This window comes from Symphodus melops (genome assembly GCF_947650265.1).
Source record: "Symphodus melops genome assembly, chromosome: 3".
Taxonomy (NCBI): domain Eukaryota; kingdom Metazoa; phylum Chordata; class Actinopteri; order Labriformes; family Labridae; genus Symphodus; species Symphodus melops.
The window spans coordinates 5,635,257-5,648,489 of NC_136693.1; the positions used below are offsets into that span (position 1 = coordinate 5,635,257).

Here is a 13,233-nt window from a genome sequence, read left to right on the forward strand (position 1 = left end):
TCGCAGCAGAGTCCACTGAGAAGACCTTTAAATGTGCCAAAGAAAACACGGGTTTGTTTATGAAGTCCGGGTAATGTTGCATCCGAGGTGGTCTGTGGGGATGAAAGACCTGGTGAGTGGTCTGGAGGGGAAGAGAGTGGTTGCCAAATGTTTACAGGTCTCCGCATGTTATTTGCATTGTCCGCTGGGAGACAATCAGCGCACAATCCCCTCCCGGCAGGATTTCAGAGATAAGATAGGGTCTAAATGGATTTTACACTCCTAACAGGGACTTGTTTACGAAAGACAAACTTTAAATTACATTTCTTAAAATTCTAACAACTTTTTAGGAGCTACAAAGGATTAATATGGTGAATTAAAGTTGAACTTTCAAAGTAAAACAGTCCCCGAACTGAACGAGACAGAAAGAAAGTTCCGGCTTTAACTCTGCCAACTTTGATAAGCTCTGGCCGCAGCAAGGACCTCAAAGAAATGTGTTTTGAATAAACAGATATTTTCAGAGAAGGGGACCCCACAATTAGTAATTTGAAACTCTCTCTGCGTGTGGGTCCCCGTCCAATTCTCTGGAATCAATCAAAGCTCCCGAAGGAACTCCCTGGTCCCCTTAATCTCCTGGTTTTATTACTTTCCAGACAGTCAGCCTGTTCACCCTACCCCCATCTTTCTCTTTTGTACTGATCTCCAGCAAAGCCAAGGAGGGGCTTTTTTTCTCCCTCTCTCTCACTTTTTCTCTCTCCCTCTCTCTCTCTCTCTCTCTCTCTTTCCACCACTGCAGAGATCTTTTCATGCAGGAGAGGGTCTTTCATCAGGCTCCACACGCAAACAGCTAGCACCGGCCTGTCACTCCAAGGCCTGCTGTCTGCTTTGCACATTCATCTTTCTTAGTATGTAGCAAAATAAACTAGAAGCTTTTAAGGTTTTGGGGTTTTTTTACACTCACAGAAAAATACTACTTTGCATATCACACAAACGATGGGGGGGGGGGGGGGGGGGGGGATCTGGGCCATGTTGCACAAGAGTGAATTATAGTCATAATTTTCCAGACCACATGCTGTTGTGCTTGATAACGTCTTAACTGCTTACACGATGAAGATATGACTCTGTCACAATGGGGTGTGTGTGATAAGAGCTAGATATGCCTTTTTTTGTTCTCATGGTTCTCCAATGTATCTCAGACACTCGTGGCTTTGAGTGTGTATTACAGTCAAACACACAGGCTGAAATCAGCATCTCTCACATCAGGAACCACCTCAGTGAAATGTCTCACAACAGCTGGAATAAGAGAAAATGAGCGACACCGCAGAATAATGCACTGCCCTCACTTCAAAACAATTAACAGTTAAGCAAATGAAATGGGTTTGGTTTATCCATCAGCTAAACATGTATTGACGCCCAGGTAATGAGATGTCTGCTGGACTGATGATGCTGGCTTATTACCTGACAGTGAGCACTAATGAGTCTTTGCACAGTGTGTGTGTTGTTTTTGTGTTGTTTTTTTTTTCAGATTCAACGTACTGCCATCATGTGCAATCCAATGACAGATGCATGATCTCATTTCAACAAACAAATGTGCCCTGTTAGTCTTTCCGATTCACCTGCACACATTTGTTGAAACAACTCTTTGGATCATTTGAGAGGCAAACGGAGACATCGCTTCAGCCCGTGAGCAGACAAAAGGACACTGTGAAAAAAAGCGTGTTGCTTTACTGCTTTAAACAGGGCTGGTCTTTGGGTACATGGTATGTCTGTTGTGGAAAAAGTAGCCTACTTCTAAAGTTGGCTTAATGGTGTAACAGGAGCAGAATTGGCCTCCCAGCTCCATGTTTGATTTTCAAGGCAGCAGCTTGCATTCCGTGCGTATCTTTTCTCCCCCACCAACTAGACGCAGGTAAGTTTCCCCCAATCGAGGTGTGAAATAGCACACATGCAGCCCAACAATTGGCTGTGTATTCAAGGAATTTACCTTTATCGACATGCTTTGCAGCGGTGGTCTCCGTGTAGAAGAGAAAGGTGAGACAGAGGAGAGAGAGGAGCGACAGAGCTCCCCGCTCGGCCATCACTTTTCACAAATAAATCTTTGCAGGCTTCAGGAACCCCGGAGAAGCTTCCAAAAAAAAAAAAAAAAAAGAAACCCTTACAATCCAAAGCCACCTCCTGTAAATGCACAAGGGGAGAAAACAAAAAAGTTCAAAGTCCTAAAATGTGCAGAAACATCCGGAGCCAGGTAGTTTGAAAAGTAGCCGGATGAAACATGTAGCTGGAAAAAGAGAGCCGCAGGTTAGAGAGACTGTTTTCTCAACTTGGTCGAGGCAGAGGTCGGTGAAAAAAAACACTGAAATCAATCCATTGCCACGGAGGCTCAGCTCAAAGGCGAAACCGATTTGCGGGTGGCCGAGCACCAACGCGCAGACTTTACTACTCCGGTTTGTGCCAAGTGCGTAAAAAGCCACAGAAAGGGCTCGGTTTGAAAAAAAAAGATAAGATCCGACCAAAGGAGAAATCTCCGCCGCGGCCAGCTCACTGCTCACGGACGGGACGTAAGAGAGCAGCGTGTTGAAGGGCTGGATCTCCACCGGCTCCCCGGAAAACAGGGTGTGGAGTCACACGGAAGTTTGGATCCTGGCTGCCTTTGTGCGCAGGCTGCAACTAAAATGTGGTGTGGGATTTCAGTCCCAACACATCACCTTTATTTTAACACTGCACATTTAGCCTTCTAGTTAAACAGCAACTTGCCACCTTTCACGTCATTGGTAAGAAGTGATATTATTTTACTTCAACACTCAAAACACAATTTTTCCTGAAGACTTCAGAATAATCAAAGTCACATGAACATGTGTAGCCAGTGGTGTAGTGCACGGTAGGGCGATACAGGTATATGGAGCAGCCTATAGGCCTACCCACTTATTTGTCTGTCTCCAGGTATACTGTCCTCGAAATATGATCTGATTTACACCATTCAGACAGACAGACAGACAGACAGACAGACAGACAGACAGACAGATAGACAGATAGATAGACAGATAGATAGATAGATAGATAGATAGATAGATAGATAGATAGATAGATAGATAGATAGATAGATAGATAGATGATGGATGGATGGATGCTGAATTCTACTTTATCTTGTCACTAAGCTTTATGGAGGAGGATAGTGGTTTGTTCAAACCAACCGAAGTTCAGCTGCATCGCCCAAAAGAAGAGTCCTTCACTCAGGTTCACCGAACAGCTCCCTCCACTGGTGAGAGTAATCTATAACATATAAATCACAAACATGACAGAGCCTCTTTTTGTTTGGTCCCTCTGGAGCTGCCCTGGATCAGCTCTCATTTCAACACTTAAACAAAACATTTCCACGTTGAAATAATGATATTTTCATTCAGCTTCACTGATTGCCCGTTGTGCTGGGTGTGCCTCAAGGCTCGACTCTTGGGCCAACAATGTTTTGTTTAAACTTTTGCCATAATATTTATCACATTTTACAAATGAACTCCTATCCCCAGGGCAAACTAGCTGCTGTCAAGGAAGAAGTTAAAAAAAAACCCATCCACCTAGGTCATTTTAAACTCAGTATCCCTATTACTGGCCTGAATATATCTCGAAAGGACAGCGGGCACTAAAGAATTCAGCAGCACTGCACAGAGAAATGTATGAATGATTTAATGTGCCATTTCTGTATACTGCAATGCCTCCTGGTGGGCAATAGGGCGCTAATTTGAAGTAAATAAAAGAAGAAACATGAGTATTGATAAAGACATTTGTGTATTTATTTTTGTAAGTGAGTGATGTTTCTGACTGAGTAGATATCTTTTTTGAAAAAGCACAGTTTGATTCTTTTAAATACTAAAACACCCTTAGTTCTTACACATGTTAAATATTAAACATTAGTTCCACAAAATGATTGATCATTTTACCTTCATATAATCACTCTTCAACCTGAGAACCACTTTTCGGTTTTCCCTAATGGCCAGGTTGCATCATGCTTTATTTTATCTGCACAAGTCAGTAATCAACAAGACTTATACTACCATGTGTTGCTGTGTAGATTTGCATGCTGTTTGCCAATGAGTTAAGTTAGAGTCCCCGCTGTCATTTCTCAGGCAAAGCTGTGTAATTCTCGCAGGGGTGTGAACATTACTATGCAAGGTCTAGTTCTAGTAGCAGCAGACTTAGATAAGTGTGAGTGTTTCAGATTGGCATATTGAGCATTTCATCCTTCTTGGAATAATTTAACTTCCTAAAAGTCAGCAGCTGATTTTGTCTTGGCAATGTTGTTTTTGTAGCATAGGTTCAGTGTTAGCACTTGTTGTTCTAGGAACTAGAAAAAAAACATTTTTGAAATCAAGGTTTTGTTTTTAGAAATTATTTAGAAGAGAAAAAGAAGAATTTGGAAATTGAAACTGTTATTGCTTCAATAACTTTAGTTATTAGCACTTTATAGGTTGCAGTGGACAGTAACATAGCAATAGAACGATTCACAATATTAGTGTATATGATGGATAAATATACTATTTTCAGGTAATGCCACATTAAACGTGCAATTAAGATATAATTTTTTTTACAGCCTGACTGATTATCATAATTTGGCTGATAGCTGGGCTAACACAACCAGTCATTATAATGTAATAGCCAACAGTTGTTCCTCTATAAGACTTATTCCCGCTCTGCTGATAAGGAACCAAAACGTTTCTTCTAATACTACATGAATCATGAATCCCCACCACAGCCTTTTCCAGTATGCCCTGCTCTTTATAATGAAGCAATATATTTCACAGCAGACCTGCCTGTTAAAGTCAGTTCACATCCTCGGGCCAATTATATTATGAACATGCACACAGCTGGGCTCAAACTCATGTCTAATTCTCTAACATTGGAGGGGGTTTTTTCCCACACTCTGTTGCTCTGTGTTATGAGAGCATATTTCTTCCAGATTAAAGAAAAAGGTCTGAACCAAATTTCAAATCTCTAACATTAAAGAGATTCTCACGTCATGAATCAAGTAATGGCAACCATGCAGTCGAGGAAATGGCCTTCAGATTACAGCACGGAAACGACCGTGGATTAAATTGCACTTGCGGCAGCTGTTGAGCGTAATATTTCAAACCTTTCAAAAGATTTTTAACTCTGTTAAAAGCAGCACAATCTAAAGTATTTTAAAATATAGTCAGGCATAATAATGTTGAATGGATTGATGTATATATGGAGGGCCTGCAGGGATGTTAAGAATGGTGATACCGTCAGTTTAACAAGATGCAAATACAGTTTAACAGAATATTTATTCCCACACTGACACTATTATTCAATTAAGGTGACTTTTTGTGTATTATATAATTTCCTATTAAGATTAATAATTTGACATGACCACTTAGATACGATACAATCGTATCAACAAATCAGCCACTCTTTTCAAACGATTGATGCAGATTACCAATACTGGCATTGAGCTGAATGGGATCCCAGCATGATCCTGATCTTATTTAGATCCAGATTAAGAGTCAAAGGGCTCAGTTTATAAAAGGCTTGAAAGCATAGCATTTGGTGCATACTACGGATTATTTACCCTCTGAATGTTATTTGACCTCATCCAATGACTGTCTAAATGTACACTGAAGGCATAATGACACTGCCAGCTTGTCTAACTGAGCAGTATTAATAATAAACAATTACATCTTTATCTGTACAGTGCAAAAACTTCAGAATATGTTAATAAGATCAGGTCTAGAGTCTAGACAATACTCTTTATATAATTATTTGGAGTGACCCCACTTTAATCCATCACGAGCAAGCCTTTATAAGCCGTAGTCCTTTCAACAGGTAGAAACCCTGAGCACAACCAAACTTATGGTGAACAGTCATCTGTTGTTAAATGATGGGCCAAGAAAGAGAGGGAGTGAGAGATATTGGAGAAAAAGGAAGATAGAAAAACAAATGTGCAGAAACAAACAAACAAGGAGACACTGAGACTGTACACAGAGCAACATAAACAACAACAGGTTATTTATGCTACCTCTAAGGATTGTAGAAATAATAATTATAATAATAATACATTTTATTTCACAGCGCCTTTCCAAGCACTCAAGGACGCTTTACATTGGATTAAAAACACCATACAAATAAATACAAATAATAAAAACAACAGACAGGTGGCATAGCAAAAAGGAAGTGAAATTACAGTGAATAAGCACATTGAAACAAATGACTTTTGAGTCTTTATTTGAACTGTGGTAAAGAATCGATGTTACGGATGTCTGATGGGAGAGAATTCCAGAGTTGGGGAGCAGAGCGGCTGAAAGCTCTGTTCCCCATGGTGCTGAGGCGGGCAGAGGGCATAGAGAGGTGGAGGGAGGAGGAAGACCTGAGGGAGCGAGAGGGGGTGGTAATGTTGAGGAGATCAGACAGATGGGGGAGGGGGGCAAGGTTGTGGATGGCCTTAAATGTAAACAGAAGTATTTTGAAAGTGATACGAAATTTAACGGGGAGCCAATGGAGCTGCTGGAGGACGGGGGTGTTGTGGTGGAAGGAAGAGGTTCTGGTGATGATGCGGGCTGCTGAGTTTTGGACCAGTTGGAGTTTACGGAGGGATTTGTGGGGGACACCAACAGAAATGTGAAATTCACAAGAAATGTGAAAATGAAAATCAAATCTGACTGTGTAGTGTAGTAAAGGTAGATATGATGGCTGTTGTGAGAAATTTAACATCTTTTTTGGCTGTGTATTAAAGTTTCCAAACTAAGTTTAAATCATATTAGCACCAAGAGAATACATTTGAAATTTTATTCCTGAACCAGCAGTGATATTTTTTGTTATCTGACACATTTTACCGGAATGAATGAGTGTATATGTGTGTGACAGTTATTTGCCCACAAAGCTGCTGTGTACCTGGCCCACACCCAGAGCTATATTGGCAGCAGCACAAGGCCCCATGGAGCAGTCTCACCTGCCACCTCGCAGCACATAAACCTGCTTCAACAGGAAGCAAGCCGTGTGCACTCTCAGACCTCCATCATACATGTGCTTGCCTGGGCACATTTTCAGAGGCTGGCACGGCTCGACTCACACATGTCAGCACTTTCTTTCCCTGTCTTCACTCTTTTCCTGGATGCTGGAAATCATTGTCGTAATTAGCTCTCAGTATGTGGCTGAAATATCGCCGCGCAAAATCTGCTGAAACCAGCGTCTTGATTGGCGTTAGAAGTCATGGAGACGGGGATGAGGGAGAGGTCAGATCATGAGTAGGTTTATGATCTGTGACAATCTGAGCTGTTATAAGTTCAGGTAACTTCATGAAATGTTTTTAGATTAACCTTTGGTTCTGACAGGAGGTTTGCTCTAAAAAGAGCCATTACCTAAAGTAAATGTCAGTCAAAATATTCAAACATTTGTCAAAACTAAAGTAATGTGTTTTTCGTGAAAATGTGTGTCATGCTTTTTCATAATTTCAATGGACTAAAACAAAATGAGACACTATACAAACATACCACTATTCAGATGAATTAGTGACTTAATTAAAGATGTACAGTTTGCAATGGAAAGGTTCACATAGTCTAAGAATATAGTTTAACTCTCGGCAACAGCAACAGAAGGATAAAGGAACTTTCTTTATAGGGCAGATTTTTGAACTGACCTGTTATCTTTTTCTTTAACTGATGCATGTGGGTTGCATCTCTTGAGGTAAAACATCTTTGTGCTTCCCTTTAAGTGTGTAATATACATCTCACTGCATTGCTGATGAAACTGTAAACAAAAGCTCAAAGGAGTGCTGCTTTAAGAGCTCCTTGCAATCCCACCAAGGTGACAGCGTTGACGGATGTTAAACAGAACTTTACAGAAACAAACGTTCTTTTATAGCTGATGTTGTGGTTTGCTTTTGTAGATCACATGTTTTACTACAGGTTACAAACCATTTTAAATAAAGTGCAGCTTTGTTAGAGGTCTGGCGATCATCACTTTCAAGCACTTTTCAAAGCAACATAAACTCCAAAGAGGCTCTACTTTCTGAAGCAAAAGTGCAGGTGCATTTCAGTAAGGGGAGTAGTGAGTAAAGTCTTGACAACATATGCCAAACTGTGTCAACAAAGAGGAGCAGAATTATGAGCTATAACCAGCAGGGATGTGAATCAAGAAACCAAAGACACATTTTTAAGAAAGTTAAAGTCCCTTGTCAATAGAGCTGATGTCTTATCTACCCCATGTTGATCTATGGGGGCCCTAAGAGCTACATTTATTATTCACTATGTAGTTTAAAACTTAAGATGCTGCTTTGAAGCATATAACACACCTGTATGCTCATTGTGAGCACAAACACACCTTGGAATAAATGTGTCATGTTAAATGTGAATATAAAACTCTGATTCTCTTTTAAAGACTGGCACAGTTTTCTACACATACCTTCTTTATTATTTGTCTTCTCTTTTGATTATTTTGAAAACATTTGGTTGATTTATTTTAAAAACTGGATGCATTTTTAAAGCAGACCAAAGAGAAACAAGTATGTCAATGTTACTTCCCTTTTGGGCTTTTGTCTTTTCAAAAAATTTAGATGCATCACTCTTCTTCTTAAAGGTTAGTCTGTGACAGTAGCGTATAAGTGTGCTAAAAATGTCAATGCTTTCTAATGAAAGGAACAGAACTTTAAATAAGAGCGATTAAGCCCAGCAGCGCTTGGATGGTTAAATCTGTTCACCCTGTTTCAGGTCACATGGCACAATTTTGTGTCCATGCTGCTTATTTCACAGGCAGGCATGAGCGATTCTATCTCAGCTTCATTAGCTGAATGGGGGGAGCTTCCTATTCTCCAAAAGCTGCACATGTACATTCAAGAGCCATACCTGAAAGAAAAAAGGCAGTTATAAGAGGACATTAGGTGGTCAAAAGGTGTAATTTGCATATTAAATGAATTCGACAGCGGAACATAAATCCAGCCTGAAGAGTCCACTGACGTTTTCTCCTCCTCTTCAGACTCGGGCTACATCGAAGGCAGCAGCTCCATCCCAGCAGGAGTCTGCTGCTTGGAGGCGCTAGGCTACCAAGCCGAGCAGCTTAAACATGGGTTTCAAAATGAATACTCGATGCTGTGTGGACTTTGCCATGGTGCCCCGCTTTGAATTAAAGCCACTGAAATACTTTTAAAGAGGCCAACTGTGGAGGCTCTCGGTTTATGAGCAAATATTTAGAGACTTTGTTGGAACCCTGCTGAGATACATAAATATAAAATATGCTGCAGTTATTGTGACAACAAGGAGGAAAGTGTTTAAAGTTAGATCCTTACAAATATGTCAGTGTACACACCCATCAGTGTTTGTTCTCTCAGTCGTTGGCTGTTAAAATCACAAAAGCTGATCAAACAAGCTGTTTGCTGAGCTTTGTTATCTGATAAGAAGACAAAGGCAAGCCCACATCCAAGGTGCAATTCTAAATATTATTCTATAATAGCTTACATTTCGGCGCAAAAAAGTTTTCTCTTTTTTTTCGATAAAATGTAAACCCATTCTTTGCATTACTTGACTTTATTCACACTGCAGGATTTTCCTTTAAAGTCACACTTATACGGCAGTGAGCTTAAAGACTGTTGTGTCTTGTCCTTAGAAAAAAAACGTTCTAAAATATTTGATGGATTCCCCGGTGCTTGATCAATAAGAAAAGTAAAGACAGAATAAGAAAGTGCAGGTAGGACATAGTTGAACATATTGATATCCAGCATCAACTAACACTACCAAATAAACTTCAACCAAATGCATATAATACTTAAATACTGCTAGTGCTAGCTGTTGGACATAGCTAATGAGTATATGTTATTTTAACTCATGGTCCACTGTCTCTCAGATTTGTCTCTGATCAACTGAGACACATTGGAAATTTGTCAGACCACCTAATATTAGGAGTTAGCCTGGAAAAAACTGCTACAGTCGGCTGTGGCTTTTAACAACATGGGCTTCTTCCGCTGAGCCTGCTGTGTGAATATTGTCAAAGTGGTTTGATAAGTTGATTATTCCATATTCAAATGTATGCTTCGTTAAAGGTGAAAAAAAATCAATTAATGTTCTGAAGTTAGGGCTTACACTTTGTGTAATGATCATCGAAAAATGTTTAAAGAGGCTGAGAAGGGACACACTTTTTTTCTTTTTCTACTATATGAGCAAATGTTTTTCTTCATTTAGGAAAACCTATTGATGCATCGAAATTCTGAATATGCTGCAGTAATTGTGACACTATAGAGAGAGAGTGTGTAAAAACTGGTGTGTATATTAACTCTCTATCATTCACAGCATTGTACAGGACCAAATCAATTTGACTAGCCCGTGTTGACACTCTCTTGTGCTCTCTCCAGATGGGGTTTGTTTGTTTTATACTCCTGCCCTGAATGGATAGCTTTCTTTCCTGCGTAATGAGCACCATTGAGATGAGGTGAAGTCACTTAAGGGGCTGCCTGGGCAACACATGCAGCCTTCCCAAGATGTACGACCGCAAGCTGCCTTCCTCCTGGCTCACCTCCCACCTCCTCCCCCCTCCAGCTCTTGTGGTTAAGGGCCTTCTTCCTGCCAGAGAAGGCTGACTGTTGTTGTTGTTGTTGGAATTGCCGTGGCCACTTATGGCGACTCTCTCAATCAACAGGGACTCGGGGTCCTTAAACGGGGCTCAAGGATCACTGGCATGTATAAAATAAAAAGAAGCAGCTAATCATGCATGCTCCACACTCTCCCTGTTCAAAAAAATGCATTCAATTTGGCCTGACAAATAGAGTAGAGGTGTCCTTAAGCGTTTCATTTTGATACGAGATGGCCAATTTTACTAACATATTTCTTTTCCTAAGCAGGCACTTGTGGCAAAATGGGGGATGTTTTATCCATAATGGATGATCATATGCCTTCACGAGGGAGGTGGTCAGCGTGCTTTCGCTTTGAAATATATGGAGTCTACACTACAGCGTTGTGCCCAGACTGACAATGAAATGGAGAGTGCCATATTGCAATAATGGGAAAAAGCAGAGAAGGAGAGGGGAAATAAGAGAGAGATGGAGGAGATGCACGCAGCTCTCCAACAGGGAAGCAAAAGACCACAATCTGTTCTGGCAGAACAGATTGAAACGATTACAGCGAGAGGAATATTCTGTTTTGGGAATTTCTTTCCTCCACTCCACCTCATCTGTCATGAAGAGCATCTCTAGTCTGCCTAGAAAGAGAAAAAGACGGAGAGGACCGAAGTCACTGTTGAACAATTCTCCATATTTGTAGACTTTTTTTATGGATTACATGTTTAAAGAAGGCATTTAAAGATACAATGAAAACTTCAATGTCAGACTAATGATCTTTAGCAATGAGATTTTCTGTTATTAGCAAACTGATTTAACATATACAAGATGTGGTAACAGGTGGTCAAGAAATATGGCTGGCAGCACATTTACTTAGTAGTGACTTTCCTTTCATGGTCAGGCTGGGAGGTTGTTTTATAAAGTATGTTTCAGTTTGCTTTAAGGTAGGTAATTATACAAAATATTGTCATTTAACAACTTATTGATGATCAGCATTTCAAGTTGAAACAAAATTCTTGAAAAAGAATGTCAACTTTGAATCTTTTAAACCTTTAAGCCCAACCAGTGACCATCAGTCTTTGAGGTTAAAATAGTTTCCCCTCCAGCATCAATGTGTTTCAATCTTTGTGTTTAAATTATGGATATTTTAGGGGGGCAAAAGGCACACTCTTAATTTGGGTCAAGTTAAATATTCATATATAATTACAGAGTATATAATGAGAGTCTTTTGGCATTTTATTCTTCTTTTTAGATTCCTTTTTTTTAGCGTGTTGACTAAAGCTGGTACCTGGGAAAACCGGCTCTTTATGATTGTAAAGGGTCTTCCACTGTAAGAATTAAAAAGTAAATAAATGTAAAGGAAGAAAAAAATGTAAATAAATCCCAAAGCAGAAAATTAAACAGAGGTCAAAATATCAAGATTGGTGAGTCTAGTATCTAACAAAAGTGTATATGTACACATGTTAACCTTTTATAGAATGAAACAAGTGTAGGATTGTAAAAAAAAAAAAAAACCCCAATCAGGACATGATGCATCCATCTCTTCTGATATGCTCTCTTGGCTTAATAACGTGACTATTTTTCATCAGCTTCAGCGCTCATCGATATCACACTCAGGGCCAGACAACCCACCCTGTCCTTTTCCTCGGCCAAGGTCAGATTGAAGCTGATCCAACAAAGCACCTCAGTATGATCGCGTTTAACTGTCTTTAATCAAAAGTGATCTTCACACAATTAAGGTAAATGTCCTTTGGAACACAAAAAATCATTTCAGACCTAATTACCTTGTGTTTATCCTCTCTTACAAGAGGCTGCAAACAGCGAGGCAAAACATCCATGTGTTCTTAATTCAAGAGGCCACTGCTAGCATACTGTTGAATCTCACCTCCTTGCTCATCCTGCCCTGCACCTTCTTGTATTGTATTCTTTAAGAAAATCGTGTTCGGCCTTCTTTTAACTGAAAAGCGTACCACTGTGTAACTTTGTCATGAAAAGTGTAAATAAAGGCTTTTTTGGTCTCTGTGCTGTAAATCACTCTGTAGAATCTGACCCAGTTACAGCAGTGAATTCATAATAACTTTATCAAAATAGTCAATATTTAAACTGATGGTCTGGTTTGCATTTTTAGGTCATATAGAGACATCAATATTAAATTGGGGCTGTTTCACAACAAGTTAAAAACCTCCACACAGAAGTTCAACACAGTTTTCTGTGAAAGAAAGGGTTGCTAGAATGAGCCTCTCGTCATATCTCTGTTAAGCCAAAGCTTATTATTGCGAAAGTGGCTGCAAAGCGGTCAGCGAGAGTCCCTTTAACTTTGCAGAGAAGACAAATATCTGTATGTTTCAAGAAGTCAGTATGAACCGAGCATGCCACAGCAACATGTCAGGCAGAAAAATGACGTATTAACTCCCCACGGTCCATTTCAATGCATTACACTAGTGTGCCTGTCTCCTCTCCAATAGTTATTTATTCCTGCCCTGTAATTAGGCTCGCCTACAAAAAAAGTCGATTTGTTTACCCCAATGTTTTTTTCTCATTATGTCTGGAATACATCCCCCGGAGAATTACTCTGCATGTAGACTACAGAGCGCTGGGGTAACCAGGGTTGTTTTCTGCAATGATGAATTGTTCTTCCTTTGTTCCTCTGAGGCAGTAATGCTTGGGTTTTTTTCCATCTGTGTATCAGTCAAATAATTAAACAATGG

At 40.0% G+C, this 13,233-nt stretch overlaps 1 protein-coding gene across 1 annotated transcript in view; it reads right to left on the reverse strand.

The window, feature by feature from the left end:
• neo1a (neogenin 1a) overlaps positions 1-2,628 on the reverse strand; it is a 148,851-nt gene extending 146,223 nt beyond the window's left edge. Inside the window, exon 1 of the mRNA XM_079339546.1 lies at positions 1,964-2,628. Within this exon, the coding sequence (XP_079195672.1) occupies positions 1,964-2,057 (94 nt within the window). The 5' untranslated portion in view covers positions 2,058-2,628. The remainder of the gene's footprint in view (positions 1-1,963) is intronic.
• Positions 2,629-13,233: the final 10,605 nt, after the last annotated feature.